We start from the raw sequence: 15,103 nt of genomic DNA on the forward strand, positions 1-15,103 counted from the left end.
CTGTCAAGAACACGGAAAAAAAACCTGAGCCGACCATTTCTTTTTCACGGTCTGATTATTCCTTTGGAGCAAAAGGCTGGAATTCGCTGGGGCTCATCAGAATCGCAGAACAGCTCAGGTTGGAAGGGACCACGGTGGGGTCATCTGGTCTGACCCCCCTGTTCCAGCAGGGTCATCCCAGAGCACATGGCACAGGATTGTGTCCAGAATTTCGGGAATATCCCCAGCGAGGGGAGACTCCAGAACTTCTCGGGGCAATTTGTTCCAGTGTGCAGTCACACGCATGGGAAAGAAATTCTTCCTCATATTCAGGTGGGAGAAGTCGGGTTCCACAGGTTACACAGTTCTGGAGAGGCCGGGCAGTGGGAAGTTTTTATTACATATAAGTTACAGAAAACGGCACGGTTTGCGAGGCAGGGACACCCCAAATAGCGGGAGGACGGAGGTTGTGTGCGTCCCTCAGGTTGCGCCAGGGAGGATTAGTGTGGATATCAGGGAAAATTTCTTCACCAGTGGAGTTTTCCAGCCCTGGCGCTGCCCAGGGCAGTGATGGGAGGGATTTAAAAGCCGTGTGGGTGGGGCACTGGGGGACACGGGTGGGCTCGGCAGTGCCGCGAGGACGGCCGGACTCGGTGATCGGGGCTATTCCAGGATGGAATGTTGGATGTTTAGGAGGGAATTCGTCGCCGTGAGGGCGGTGAGGAAAGGCGGAGGGGGGAGGAGCGAGCGCCCGCCCGCCATGCGCGGCGGGTCACGTGGGCGTTACGTCACCAATGACATCATCCACCGCCATTATAAAGCCGCGCCGCGGCGCCCGCCTTCTCTCGCTCCGCGGCGGCCCAAGGTGCTGAGTTCTTCTCAGGAAGCTAAGGCCGAACCACCCGGCGACCAGCACCGCGCCCCGCCATGGCCTCCGTCTCCGAGCTCGCCTGCATCTACTCCGCCCTCATCCTGCACGACGACGAGGTCACCGTGACGGTGAGTGCGGCCGCACAAGATGGCGGCGGCGGCGGGCGCGCGGCATGGCCGCCCTGAGGGGCCGCGCCGGGCCCGCTCTCACCGCCGCGCTCTCATTGCAGGAGGACAAGATCAACGCGCTCATCAAGGCGGCCGGAGTGAACGTGGAGCCCTTCTGGCCGGGGCTGTTCGCCAAGGTGGGCGTGAGGGGCCGTGGGCCGGGCTGGGGCGGCACGTGGCGCTTCCCCCCCCCCCCCTTCCCCCCCTCAGGCCCCCACGCCGTGTTAACGCGGCTTCGCTGCCGCTTCTTGTTCCCCGCAGGCGCTGGCGAACATCGACATCGGGAGCCTGATCTGTAACGTGGGCGCGGGCGGCGGAGGGGCCCCGGCTGCTGCCGCCCCTGCCGGAGGTGCCGCGCCCGCCGGAGGAGCCGCCCCCGGTGAGTGGCGGCCGTGCCCAGCCGGGGCTGGAAATGGGGATCCTGGGGATGGGGGGGTGGGAGGGAGCTTAGAGGTCAGCTAGTGCACTCCCCATGCCATAGGCAGGGACATTTCCACTAGAACAGAGCTCCATCCAGCCCGGCCTTGGACACTTCCAGGGATGCAGCATCCACAGCTTTGCGAGGACCAGTTACAGGCCCTGTTTTAATGGGGTTTGTGCCTCACGGTCTGTGCGTGAGTCTTCGACCCCCTCCTCTTTGGAAAGGCTGATGTTGCAGCATAAGTGTTAGCTCAGAGTTAGGGCTGATCTTCCCATGTGTCAACAACGTCTCCCCCAAAGCTTTTCAGGCTCGATAGGAATTAATTTTGAAGGCAGAAAACCCACTTCCCTAGTAGTGCAAACTCTGGTCTCCTTGCCTTGCTGACTTAGATTTTTAGGACTGCTCAGGTCTTGCTTCTTGATGTTACAGTCAGTTTATGTGAAGCCTTCTATGGTAAGTGACTTTTCTGAGGTGTTAACATGGAAATAAAACCTGACTCCTTTTTCCTTTTCCAGCTGAGGAGAAGAAGGAAGAGGAAAAGAAAGAAGAATCAGAGGAATCTGATGATGACATGGGCTTTGGTCTTTTTGACTAATTAAGTTTTCTACCTGCCTGTAATAAAGAACATCTACTTGTACTCCTGTCTCTCCCGTGGATCAGTGTGAAGGGGAATAGGTGGATCATGAGGGTGTTACCTGTGGATGCTGAAACTGTCACTGTGCATTACTGTGGGGTTTTACACCTTGTCAGGTTTTTGTACTCCACAAGCAGAGTTAGAGCTCCTAATTGCATCCATAACCTATGGACAAAGGTGGGAATGTAATCCCAGGGAGCATGGGATGTGACAACAGCTTGGAGCTGCGGGATGTGGTTATGTTTTAATCAAAAGTGCTGAGACTTCACTGGTGCTGTCTCTTGTGCTACATCATCTCTAGTTCAAGCCTTACCAGCAGTTCAGCTCCCACCTTGTCCCAGGTGCTGGGACACAGCAGGGATCAGGTGCATTTCATGGTGTGGGAAAACCCTGCAAATTCTCAGGTGAAGGGCCTGAGGTTGTGGAAGGTGCAGAATTTATTTGCCATTCCAGGACAAAAAAAAAAGGTCTCTGAAAACCGCTTTGGAGGGTGGGTGGGGGAGATGATTTAACATTGCTCTGTGAAAGGAGCAGCTTAAGAAGTACCAGGACTTTGCCAGCAATTGAACAAGTTAAAGGCTGTTCCAAATGTGTATTCCAAAGTATTACAATAAGGCATTGCAGGATGTTCCAGGTGTGTAAGAAGGGCTCCCAAGTTGTGTAGGAGGGTGGCTCCACATCTCTGATGCACTCTGCACTGTCCCAGCTTCACAAAAAAGAATTACTTTTGTGGGGAGCTAATTTATTTTAAATGGAAGAATTTGGTCCCTGTGCTGCCGCCGAGCACTCACCTGAGCTTCCAAAATAGAAACCCTCCCACTGTTACATTTCCCAGCTCTTTTTAAAGTAACCTCCACCAGGAAAATTAATTACAAAAGTCTAAAGGACTTTCAAAGTAATTACAAGTCACACAGGTGCTAACACTGACTTGTTCTGTGCGGGAGGGAAAAGTGTTTCTCAAAAGAATTAAATCTTGGGATTTCCTCCTTCAGTCCTTACCTGCTGTTGCTCTTCAGGTCCTGCATAAATCTTAAAAGCTTGTGGATTAGGGTGGGGGGAAAACTCCAAGCAGAGAAAATCCTCGGTGATTTCTTCTCAGTGCATGCACACGAAATAATACAGTCAGAGTTTCACTGGTAACACCTTTTTAATAGGTCAAAGTAACTGTACAGTTTATTATATTCTTCCTGAGAATAATTTATATCCCTCAACAGCAAAAAGGGAGTGTGGTTTTTATTTCAACAGAACAGATGGCATAACTGGAAAACCAAGGAAAATCTAATTACACTGCTCTACTGTAACTCCTCCCAGGCAAGATAGACAAAAGGATGGGTTAGTTAACTACAGTGGGTTTAAAATAGTCATCATGGCTTTAATCTGTCTTTATAAATTATATAAAAATGGGGGACATGGATGGTTACAGAACTCCTCTAAATGCAGCTCTGAATTGCTCTGGTACAAAGCAGCATTTTCACTTCCAAGGAAAACAACATTGCTACAAAAGAACTGGCACGTTATCCTGGTGAAAAAGACGAGTGTTCAGTTGTGTCCTACAGCTAGTTCCAAACAAATGCTTCACACAGTCACGTAAAAGAAAAAGGCAGGAAGATGAAGAGGGCTTTAGTTTGTCTTGAAATGACCGAAGTCTTGAAAATATAGCTTTTTATTCTTTCTCTGTAAATCGTGATTAGCATATTGCGACATAAGTGTTCTAATAAAAAAAAAAAAAATTCCAGTCTGGATAGTTCATATACTGTGGGCAAGAATTCTCAGCCCTGAGGTTTCCCCGAATTCTTCACTTCACAATATCTTTTCCCCGATCTGCTGCTCCAACAGTTTTGGCTCCGAGACCGTGACCCTGTGGCAGCTCCACGCGATGGTGCAAAGGGCCCTGCGCTCCGTGGCTCTTGAGTTCCCGAGGGCTCCTCCTGTACAAACCTCATCTGTGGTGATGCCACTTCTGAATCCCAGATCAGCTTGGCTCTACGATAAAGACTGGGTTAAACTGCTGCGATGAGAGAACCAGCGGCGGTCGGTCAGGTCTGCTGAAGCGAGAGGCGCTGGTAAAGCCAGGACTGCACTGGGTTAATCCTCACTGCTGGTGGAAGGTGAAGAACATCCTGTGGCAAGCAGAACTCCGAGACTGATGACGCTCTCCCCTCAGTGCTTAGTGCGGCCTGGACTGGCTGATTTTCAGTCTGGCTTGGTCGATAACATCCAGCAGGTTTTTGGCATCCACAGCCAGAGCGTGAGCAGCCGTCAGCATTTGCTTCTTGTACTCCTGCTGCAGGCTGGTCATCACGTACTGCTGGGCCAGTTTCATCTTGTTGATGAGCTCGGCCAGGTCCGAGTTCAGCAGCTTCTGTGCCATCTCAATCTGCAAGGAGACGGTTCTGTCAGCTGGGGGGTGTTTGCAGCACTGCACTCACAGTGATGCCACAGAGACAGCCCCTGCCTGAGATCCCCGATTGTGGCTGGGGATGTCTTGCGGGCACCACGTGGAGCAGCAGATGGAATTTGGCAGCTGCTGCTCTACCCTGGGTGGAGATCAGGAGCAGCCCTGATCAGCTGCTGAGCCACCCGCTGTTAAACACCACCAAGACCCAGGTGGTGGATTTTAACCCACATCTTGGCACTACCACATTACTATGGGTTTCCAGGTCCCTCTTACCATCTTTTTTTTTTACAACTAAAGCAGCTCTGTAGGCACAGAAGTAGCTCTACAAAATCAAACAGATCAAGAAGGCACGTACAGGTTGCTTAACCACATGGCTAAACCAGGATGACTGACTGACTGTCTGATTCTCTGTCCTTCTCATTATCACACTTTTTCCAAGATTTTGGAGGAAAATGGTTTTACTCATGAACTTCACTGAAAGCTCTGTCACTTCTCATCTAGAACTAGGTTATTACAGGAAACCTTGCAGCTGCACCAAGTTCTGCTCAATTACCTGTTCAATGACTCTGAATTAACCCCCAAATGGTCTCCCTACCTTGGAATACTGGGATTTATGTCCTCTTCCTTAGTACTTACATCCAGTTGGAGCATCCTCACTAATATGAAGCCTATGTCCACACAGCAATTCTAATAAAAATTCATTTAATGTGGACTTACAGCCCAGGAGTTCAGCCTGCTCAGTGAACCAAAATGTGTGCCCGTGCCAAGCAGGGAGCACCAAAACCTGTCCCCACTGGCTGAGGCTGTGGAAAGGTAAAGGCTGAGCATCAGGTGAGCTCCACATACCTCTCTGTGGGTGCTCGGAGGAAGCACTGGGAGGGTCTCATCTACAGTTGCCAGTAAGGTTCTTAGTGCCAAGCCAACCTCCTAAGGAAAAAAAATAACGAAGGAAATAAAGTTTAAAGACTTACAATTAATAGACGAGAGAACTGTAGGAATGCAGGAGGCAGCACACACACTTAGTTCCTCATCTGGATAAGAAGGGAGTTAGAACATGGCTGAGACACTTCAAAATCCCACCTGCAACTGTGTGTTTCACCATCAAAACAAGCTGCCAAAGGGTTAACACAAAGATTTCCTTAAAAAAGTGAAAATGTGGAGAAGGCAAGAGTCACCCACCCCCACACACACGCAAGGCTTTTTAACTTCCAGCTTCACAGGGAGTTTCTCCCGTGCCACTTGAAGATGCAGAAAACAAATAACCCCCAATTTGAGGAGCGTCTCTGTACCTTCACCATGGGCACGTACTCCTCGGGCGGCGCTGGCTGGATTTTACTGGACATCTCTATCACCGCCTTCACCAGCCCGGTGACGTTCTCGTAGACTTTGTCATTGGAGCGGTCCAGGTTGGCCGTGGGGGGAGGGCTGATCTCCTGCGGCTGGATCTGGAAGCAGAGAGCGGCTGCTGAACCTCCCGTCCCCAGCAGATGGGGCTCAGCAGCTTCCCAACCTCCGCAGGCCTCCGGGAAGGGATCCCATTCCTCATATTCCCAACAGCCCCCCACACTCCCACCCCAGCTCGGTCCCACTGGTGTCCTGTCCTGGCTGGGCACACTCGCTCCAGGATCTCAAGGAAGTGTCTTTTAGTTCTTCTGACTGAACCTGATCTGTGAAATTGCACCAGGCAAATTTTACCAGGAGTTTCCCCAAGAGCTTCCAGGATAACTCCCTTTAACAGAGAAGAGAATAAATAACTGAGGAATGAGGAGTACCAAACACTCGGCATGTCAAGTGGTTCAAGTTCCACTATTAAAGCAACAGGTATCAGGTCCCTCATTCCAGGAGCTTTTTTTTTTTTGTGCTCCAAAGCAGTGTCAGAGCACATAATAACACACTGATATGGAAAACAGAACTGGAATGAGATGATCTTTGAGGTCCCTTCAGACCCAAACCATTCTATGGTTATATAACATTATGTTTTTGTTAGTGAAAATCCACAGCAGGTTAACAGAAATGTTGTAACCTTTACAGGTGGGAAACATGGACTACTTTTAGACAGTTGATTTCCAACAGATCGGAAAAAAAACTAATAGGTTAAAAATCCTGTAGTCCTTATCATGCAAAACTTCCAGTGAGTCAAGTCTGTCTGGAGTTAAATCCAAGACAGACTGAAATAATCCCGGGTCAGAAACAAACGAAAATTTGCAAACTTCTTTTGTAAAGTCCTCAGTATTTCTGAACCGCAAAACTACAGCCACCCCAATTTCCTGCAGCTATTCCCTGCTACGGCATGCCCAAGCAACCACTCAGTGGAAGCAGAAGGTTAAAAAACTGGTGATTTTCTCCTGGTCACAGGGTGGGTGCCCACCCTGGGGATCTGAAATGCTTCAGCCCCCCCCACCCCCCACTGGGTTACTGCTGGTTCTCAGGACTGGTCCCACCTCCAGAGATGTTTCACTTGAAGCACCTGAGCTACTGCCCTGAGGAAACTATGAAATACTTGGATGAGACTTTCTCAGGAAGGAGTGCAGGATTTAGCACGTGGTGGTACCAACAGCTACTACAGAGATTCAATCTAGTGCATTTATCAGAAAGTACTTCAGGAAAAAGAACACTGTAATCAGCTCAATCAGCAGGGAAAGGCTGTGATTCCAATTGGTTTCAGCAATCAAGAAGTTAAACAGTGATTTGGCAAAGTGTCATGCAAAGACATTTTGGAATAGGGCACGGACACACACGCTCACGCACTGCTTACCCTCCATGGCTATGGTTGAGCAGAATGTGGGGGAAGGTTAAAGAAATTTACCAAAAGAAGGGAAAAAAAGAAAAACAATATTAATAAAATTCAGCAGGGGAAAAAAAAAAACCAAACCAAACCAAACCAAACCCAAAACACGTGTAGCAATAAGAGACCAGTTAAAAAGCCTGCAACGGAAACATATCCTCAGCAGTCCCGGCGGTCACTCGTGTTAGTTCTCGGTCTGTGGGTTACAGAATGACCTGCTGTGCCCCCCTGGGGGCAGGGGAAGGGTTTGCCATGCACCCCATGCTTCCTCCTGACTGAACACTGGGGAGGACATCATGCAAAGCTGGACAGGAGCGAGCCAGTCTGGCGAGCAGCAGAGTGGTGAATGGAGCAGAGGGCCAGGGCAGTGGTGGGGAACAACCTGTCCTGGGAACCTTTACACAAACAATCCAGCACTCACTGGATTCAGGAAAATGTTGTATCCATCTTCCTGAAACTTTTCTTTTTGTTTAGAGAAGTCATGATAGGAAATACGTGGTCATGTAACTGTGCAGCTCTCGTTCTCAATGACAAATCACAGTTGGGGTGAAGAACTACCAAGAACCCAACCCATGGAATTCCAGGCCCTAACCTTCCAAAACTATGGACACTGCGAGTCTTAACACTTGGATTTCTCTTTGTTTTTTCCCCAACATCAACACTCTTGCTCTGCAGACTGTGAAGTGCTGAGTTTCCTTGTGGAAGTGGCTGACTCTGCCTCAGCCAGGAACACACACCATGTGCTCCCCGGGGCCTGCCCTGAAGGCTCCTGAGGACAAGCAGTCCCAATCCTCTTTATTTGTGTTCTGCAGAGAAGGGAGACTGAAACGGGAGTCTGAACTGGGTGTACAGAAAAGGGAGTCTGAAATGAATCCTAGAAGCATGTTCAGTTTAGGATTGTGGCCATTTACAAAACCATACCAAAAAATAATGGGCTGTTTTCCTCATGGGACATAACCCAATTTCAAGAAAATCTTAACAGGAAAAAATAAAATCAGCCCTTCTTTCCTACTCAAGAAGCTATTTAGTACACAAATCCTGTTCACTTGTCACTCCTGATGTCTTTGGCTGCTCAGGTTTAGTTTGTTTGTCGAAAAGATGTATTGCAGAAAACATTTTGCATGTTCCAGTCTCAGCATTTAGAAAGGAAATTTTAGAGAAGCCAAGTTTAGTAACACATCTGTTACTGCTTTTTGACATTTTCTGAGGCTTGGCAGCTCAAAAAGCACTGGCATCAGTTTATAAAAAATAATCCTGCTCAAATTCACCACTGCTGGCTGTTTACGCTGATTCTTACACATTCCAATAATCCCAGAACAAGAGCAGGAGTGAGACAGGCTGGCAGTGCCTGGGATCAATTTGTGCTGAACATACTGCTCTGATGGCAGGTTTTGAATTTCATGTTTAGATAAACTGGGCTGTTTCTGCACTTTCTCAAAGCACCTAAAATAAGGGTGACTTATCCCAACCGCTGGGGCCACCACAACGTGGGTTCCCGCTCTTTACTACGGGCTCCGCAGGGCTGTTTCCTGAAGATTAGAAAGGTAACAGGAGCCCCCCAAAGGCAGGAACAGCAGACAGAGGGATGGTTTTGGAAGTGCCTGACATCCTCAGGAGCTGGTCTGTGGACACCAACTGCAGCAGGGGCAGGACACTGTGTTTCACAGCAGCATCTCTGCGACACAACTGCCGTCAAGGCTCAGTTTTGGCTTTATTGCCTATTTAGGGAGATGAAACAACACATCAGGAAGCATCTCAATCCCAAGTCAGACAGCCCATTTCCCCTCTTCCTTATTCCCCAGAGCTACTAGGGTTTGAGAAGCTCTTTGAGCACCACAGTTCAGACAGGTTTCACTTCCCTCGGACTGAGAACAAGACACTGGTACCACTCGAGTAACTGGGAACCCTGGGTGTGCTGTGTCCATATGGGACATCTCATACGCTCTTCAAACTACAAACAAGCTCACCTGGGCAAGGCTCTAGGTGAGGAACACGCTGAATCACAGTCATGGAGGACCTGAGCCCACCAGTTACCTCCCCACCTCCCTGCAGAGCTGCCAGGGCAGCGTTTACTTTGGGGCGCTTGGTCACCTTCCCTTTCCAGGGTTTGGACTTCAGGAGCACCCAAGTACCTCAGAGCAGCAATGTTTGATTCTCTGGGGGTGTTTCAGGTGGCACTGAGCAATGTACCTTCACGCCCTCGTTGTAGCTGTCCACGGGGCTGTTCAGGCTGGCCAGGCTGCCCAGGTGTCCGGGGGCTCCGGGGCGCGGGGGCTTCTTTGGCGGAGCTGCGTGATCTGCTCAACAAAGACAATTCACACTTTTAGGGGATCAACGTGCCAGAGGTACCTGCACCACTCTGGCCTGTCCATGCTGCACGTGCTCTTCTCTACTAGCAGAGGAGATGGACATCTTTATGTGTCCTGCAGTGAATCCACTGTTTGTGGGAGCTGCACTTTGGTTCTGACTGTTTTATAGGGTACTTTGAAATTCCTTACGTGGGGCAACCACTACTGCTCCCAGCACACCTGAGAGGTTCTCGCCCCTCAGTACCAACATGCTATGTGTGTCTGGGAAAACTGCACTTCTTCCTGGGTGTGATTCACTTGAGACTGGGAAACCCAACTTTAGGTGTCTACTTCTGTTTCACATGTCTGAACTCCACACTGGGTGAAGTCCCACACTGACTCAGCTTCATCCAGACACTTCCTGCTTGTTGATCTAAACACTGCCCTGGCTTTGCTGACTGCATGTCTGGGGCCTGCACAAGGAATATGAACACACACTGCACCAAACATCTCTGTGTAGTACCTGGTACTGAATCCACCCCTGTATGGAAATACTGGCATGAACCTTTGTCACTATTGCTGCTGGAAGACTTGTAATCAGGGATTCAAGATGACAGTGTATGAATTTACTGCTTACCTGGTTTACCCACAGGCTGATATATGTGCTGGTTACCAGCCTATAAAACAAAATAAACATTCGAAGTAGTTATTGCAGTGCTCACAGCTTTCATCAGCACTCTCTCAAACACTGAGGACAGGTGACAGGGACAGGTGACATCCCTACAGAAATGCTCTTGCCAGGGAGAGGATTTGTGCAGTCAAAGCTCGACCACATTTCCAGCTGCACAGCACAACAAAAGGGGCTTTTTAAAAACCCCAACAGCTAAAGGAGAATAGAAATAACACTGGTGACCAATCTCATCCACAAATAGGGACACAGGCAAAGTGGAGACATTCAGTCATGTCACTAAGTTTGATTTGGGCTGCTAACCTAAATATTTCCAATCTGATAACCCCAGGGGAAAAGAAAAGGGGCAAGAGAGGAAGGAGAGTAAAATCCCACTTGGACAGTGTTTGCACTTTTACTTCCAGAAAACAGTGTATTGAGAGTATATGTGAAAAGAATGTGATCAGTCAGGAAACACTGAAATGTGTGTGGTAACTCCCCAGTTGTGTCCCTGCCCAATTTCTCATCCTCTCGATGAGAAACTGAAGTTGACTCACAGCAGCATGAGGCATTTCCCACTGCAAGTGCAGTCAGAGTTATGTTCTGAACCTACTGAGAATGATAAAACTGCAAGATCAATTTCTGGAACCAGAAGGTGTAGTTATCACGAGTTAATAGTCTCTTTAAAACTCATTTTGTCCATGATCACCAAATGTTTTCTTCACACTCTTCCAAATGAGGTGTGAAATTGTACAGCCTCCTCTGGGCAGACAGGACTTCCCCTACAAACAGTTTGGGATCTGGGGGCTGTAACCTGTGACATGACCTCAAAACCTCCAGGGCATCTCAAAACATCTTCAGGAGCAGCACAGAACTTGCTCTTATATAAAGATGCAACAATATCCAGGGCATAACAGTAACTAACAGTATTGTCCAATTTCATGGAAAAAAATCTTAGGAGCTTCCAGACATGAATGTCTCCAGGGACCATCCTGCAGTGTGTCAGTTATACACTCATTCATGACTGTGCTTTGGCTGCAAATGCAGGAAGAAGCCCTAAATTTTTAAGTGGTGAAGAAACGCTGAAGCCAAACCAGGAGTTTACAATCGCATCCCAAATGAACCAGGAGAGTGAATTTAAAATATTCACTACTTTTAAAGGTGACCCCCAGGGAAAAACAGTGGATGAAGCACCAGGTTTGTATTATTAGCAGTCCCTAAACTAATCAGTATGATCCAGAGATTCCAATGGCAATTAAACAATTAGAGAGATGGTTTTAGTTAAACACACAGAAGTTAAGCCACTAAAAAAGGACACCCGAGCTGCAGCTGCTGTCTGGGAATAAAGGAATGGCTGTGGGATTTATTCCCATTGTTTCACAGAGGAGGATCATTTACCCCAAACAGATTTCTGGGTAATGCAACAGCAACATTTACATTCCTTGCGAGAAAACCCTTCAGATGTTTAAACAACTGCAGAAGTCACTTTAACCCTGCTTCCTGTTGACAGAACTTGCAGAAAACAATCCACATTCGTAAATAAAAGCCCCGATTCTACAGCACATGACCACTTGAAAATTATTGCAACATATTTAGGGAAACACTTTAGTATTTGTTTCAAAAACGACTCCAAGGCTAGAAAAAAAAACCCAAAACAAACAAACAAAAAAAATCAAACCCCCAACCCCCCCTAAACTGCTGCACGAGCCCGTTTGCCGTGGCTGCCGCTCCCACTGAAGCTGAGCCTCTTGGAAAAGTTGTACAACCACGTAATAATAGTGGAAATACTTAGCAAAAACTTTTAAGTCATCTCCAACAACTGAGACCGGGTATGACATGTTCCACCAGGAAAACAGAGGAAAAGATCCCCCATATACTCACTGGGCCCTGGAGACCTCCATCCTCCCGGTCGATGCTGCCCCTGGAGAGCCGCACGTCGGGTTTCTGCAACAGAAATCAAACATCTCACCCCGTGCTCTTCCTACCCCTCGTGCCCTCGGCTTAGAGGCATTGAAAAAGACGGGAGAATCCTGTTAAAAGCACACACTGACAAATCCCCAGAGGTCATTTCATCCCAGCTGCTCCCGCTGCTCCACCACCCGCCCCCAGCTGAAAACACCCTGATGAATATCCGTAGTACCATCGCCCCAACACAACACTGGAAAAGCTGCATTTTAACTTTCTCAAGCAAAAGCTGTGGTTTTCTTTAAAAAAAAAAAAAAAAATCGTTTGGTTCCCAACAGCAAAATTCCAACCACAGGATGAGAAACGCTGCGCGTAAATTCCCGCTTCCTGCCCCAGGGTGGCTTATATGTACTTGGCTCCCTCTGCGAGCCTGCAAATGGGGCCAATTGCTGGAGCTCTTTAAACACCCCATTTGGATACAGCAAGCTAACAAAGCCATCCAGATGCCCTTTTCTCCCCATACGAGCAAGAAAAATGTCTATTTTATGTTTTAAGCGCAGGAACCCCGGGGATTGGTTGTCCTAAAAAAGTAAAAGTTAAACCACCTCCCCCCTTTTTTTTTTTTTTTCTTTTTTTCTTTTCCCACAAAGAAACTGGTAATTTTTCTCACAGAATATCTCAAGTTGGAAGGGATCCACCAGCATCACTGGGTCAAACTCCTGGCCCTGCGGTGGAAACCCCCCCACACCTCCTCAGCAAATCCAGGTAGGCTGAGTTTACTCTTCTAGGAACACGTTAATTACGTGGAAAGACAAGGGAATGGTGGATGTGAAGCCAAGGTTAACCCTGATCTGTCGACACAAGCTCAGCAAAACGAGAGCACATCTCTGGTGTATGAATTCTGCCACTTAAAACCAGAGGATTTACCTGACTCTCCTACGAGACTGGATGGGGAGTTTATGAAAAGGGATAAAATGCACACCTACAGCAGTGTAAATACAACTCTCTTCACATCTCTGCTTGTATTTATACATAAAATGCTCACACACAGCATGAGAAGGAAGGTTTTTTTATTTAGAGAAACGTAGGCGTGTGAATACTGAGCGTAACTAAACTGACCCCATGTCCTTTCAGGGTTAGTCTGGGACGGACAAATATATCCTTGTCTTGTTTAAAGCTACACCAGATCCCTTTCCTCCTTTTAAAAACCCTAAAGAATAATACCAACTCACATATCCTGCTAAAAGGCTATAAAAACCAGCAGGGCAGAAGGAACTTGCAAAGATACACTAATATTGATCTTTTGTCATTAAAAATACTCCAGTTGTGATCTCAATTTGTCAGCAAGGCTTATATTTGGGATTTTCATTCAGTCTTCGCAGACTGAGTAGGGAACAGCCAGAGATGGTCGCTGCCTGAAAGAACTTGCAGATTAAAAATAGAGAAATCCTATCAGACAGGGAAATATTTAACCCCTTAAACTTCTTTCATCTTTTCCCAACATCCTCCTCTGCCCCAGCAAAACCTGGATAGTCAGGAACACAAGGAACAACAGAGAAACAGAGAAATACCATACTTCTGTGTTCTGTGTCCGAGAAAAGGCCAATTACATATTTACTGACTTTATTTAGTGCTCTAATAAATTTTAACAGCTCCCACTTTGGTAAATGATATTGTGATTTATTCATTTGTGTAGCTGTGGAAATTTCAAAAGACCAGTCATTTTACAGTTAAGGTGATCTGGATGATCCCACTCCCGCTGTATTTTAAAATACTACTTAGCAGCAATTCAAGTGGCAAGAACTTCAACCTGAGCCCCTCATGCTGGCATGACAGCAATGCACCGCTGGATTTTTAATGCTGAGAGTCTTTAGTGCAACGTTCTCTCGGTCAAAAATCAGCCTCACTCCAAAACTGAGCTGTCCTGTACTTCACACACCACTTCACACACCCCAAAGCATGTCCTGCCATGATTCCAGTCCCTGCCATGGCAGCCCTCCCAAAAAACAGAGAGAGGGAGAACTTTGGTGTTGTTAAAACCTCACAGAGAAACAAAATCTTTCACAAAGTAAAGGGATCTTTTCTTCTAATAAATAGTCTGCTATCTGAAATCTTTGGAGACGTCAAGAGGATTTTTCAGATGGATCCACAGCGCTGACAAACGGGGACATAATCTACTTTATTTCCAGTATTTCTGGCTACCTGCTAAGAAAAGAACATGCAAGCCTTGGCGTTCTCAGGACATGTCGAATTTTAATGTCTTGGTGGGATTTTCTCAGGCTAAAAATTAAAATCTTATTTTAGCAACAGTTCACATCAATTATCCTTGAATTGCAGTTCTCAGTGTCAAAACAGGACAAAACCACAACTATGTGGGAATTTCAGAAGAAAAAAAAAAACCCAAATCCAAGCATGATAAAGAAACTATGTGAGTTATTTTTTCTTAGCCTATCCCAAAAAGGACTATAAATTTCTCAGTACAACACTGTCCTGTCTGCTGAGGAGGCACTAAAAGGCACGAACATACAGATCTTTATTTATATGATTAAAAGCAATGCACGTAACATCAGTACAGTCACAAAGAAAGGTTCCAACTGGAAGCCCCACGTAAATGAGGGAATTAAACAGGCCCAAAAGAAGAGAAGTGCTGTATAAAATGTTCAGAGATGTTTTCCAACATGGATTGTAGTGCAGCTTCTCCCCCTCTCCACCTCCACATGCCCTGGACAGAGATTGCCTCCTGCAGTGACCTGTATCAAGCTTTAGGTGCAGCGATGCTTTGTGTCCACTTCAGCTTTCTCAAAACTAATTTGGGCATTTCTGTCCTTCCTGGAGATGTTAATCTCCAAAGCACTTCTATCAAGAGGGCATAAAAGCACACAAGTTTGATCAGTGCCCATTAAAGCTGCCAGACCATTGTGCTGCATCCCCATCCCCCTCCCTGCCAGGGGCTGGGAGGGACTGTCAGTCCTGGATTCCTGAAAATCA

General features: G+C 47.3%; 2 protein-coding genes across 20 annotated transcripts in view; one reads left to right on the top strand and one right to left on the bottom strand.

Annotated features, from left to right (window-relative positions):
* The first annotated feature begins 776 nt into the window (after nucleotides 1-776).
* Nucleotides 777-2,075, top strand: RPLP1 (ribosomal protein lateral stalk subunit P1). The gene is made up of 4 exons (XM_027892229.1): nucleotides 777-978; nucleotides 1,080-1,154; nucleotides 1,279-1,396; nucleotides 1,954-2,075. The coding sequence occupies exons 1-4, from the start codon at nucleotides 907-909 to the stop codon at nucleotides 2,031-2,033; spliced, it is 345 nt and encodes a 114-aa protein (XP_027748030.1). The 5' UTR covers nucleotides 777-906; the 3' UTR covers nucleotides 2,034-2,075.
* A 1,125-nt stretch (nucleotides 2,076-3,200) lies between these two features.
* The window catches only part of PTK2 (protein tyrosine kinase 2), a 188,318-nt gene continuing 176,415 nt past the window's right edge, over nucleotides 3,201-15,103 (bottom strand). For 7 of the 19 annotated variants that reach the window (XM_027892225.1, XM_027892206.1, XM_027892211.1 and 4 more), the window contains 7 exons: nucleotides 12,092-12,154; nucleotides 10,181-10,220; nucleotides 9,446-9,555; nucleotides 7,226-7,234; nucleotides 5,760-5,915; nucleotides 5,317-5,397; nucleotides 3,201-4,449 (listed from right to left, as the gene is read on the bottom strand). In XM_027892225.1, the coding sequence (XP_027748026.1) occupies nucleotides 4,240-4,449; nucleotides 5,317-5,397; nucleotides 5,760-5,915; nucleotides 7,226-7,234; nucleotides 9,446-9,555; nucleotides 10,181-10,220; nucleotides 12,092-12,154 (669 nt within the window). In that variant the 3' untranslated portion in view covers nucleotides 3,201-4,239. The remainder of the gene's footprint in view (nucleotides 4,450-5,316; nucleotides 5,398-5,759; nucleotides 5,916-7,225; nucleotides 7,235-9,445; nucleotides 9,556-10,180; nucleotides 10,221-12,091; nucleotides 12,155-15,103) is intronic. The other 12 variants (XM_027892207.1, XM_027892212.1, XM_027892222.1 and 9 more) reach the window with 3 other exon arrangements.

Source organism: Empidonax traillii, unplaced genomic scaffold, assembly GCF_003031625.1.
Source record: "Empidonax traillii isolate 1590-97213 ecotype Southwest subspecies unplaced genomic scaffold, ASM303162v1 scaffold342:size1861417, whole genome shotgun sequence".
In the NCBI taxonomy this organism is placed as follows: Eukaryota; Metazoa; Chordata; class Aves; order Passeriformes; family Tyrannidae; genus Empidonax; species Empidonax traillii.

What these genes read in the sequence shown, in the direction of transcription:
- RPLP1 (XM_027892229.1), top strand. Translation starts at nt 907, where the DNA reads ATGGCCTCCGTCTCCGAGCTCGCCTGCATCTACTCCGCCCTCATCCTG. An exon ending in ACGACGAGGTCACCGTGACG is followed by an intron (nt 979 to 1,079) that starts GTGAGTGCGGCC and finishes CTCTCATTGCAG; the next exon opens with GAGGACAAGATCAACGCGCT. An exon ending in CGCCGGAGGAGCCGCCCCCG is followed by an intron (nt 1,397 to 1,953) that starts GTGAGTGGCGGC and finishes TTCCTTTTCCAG; the next exon opens with CTGAGGAGAAGAAGGAAGAG.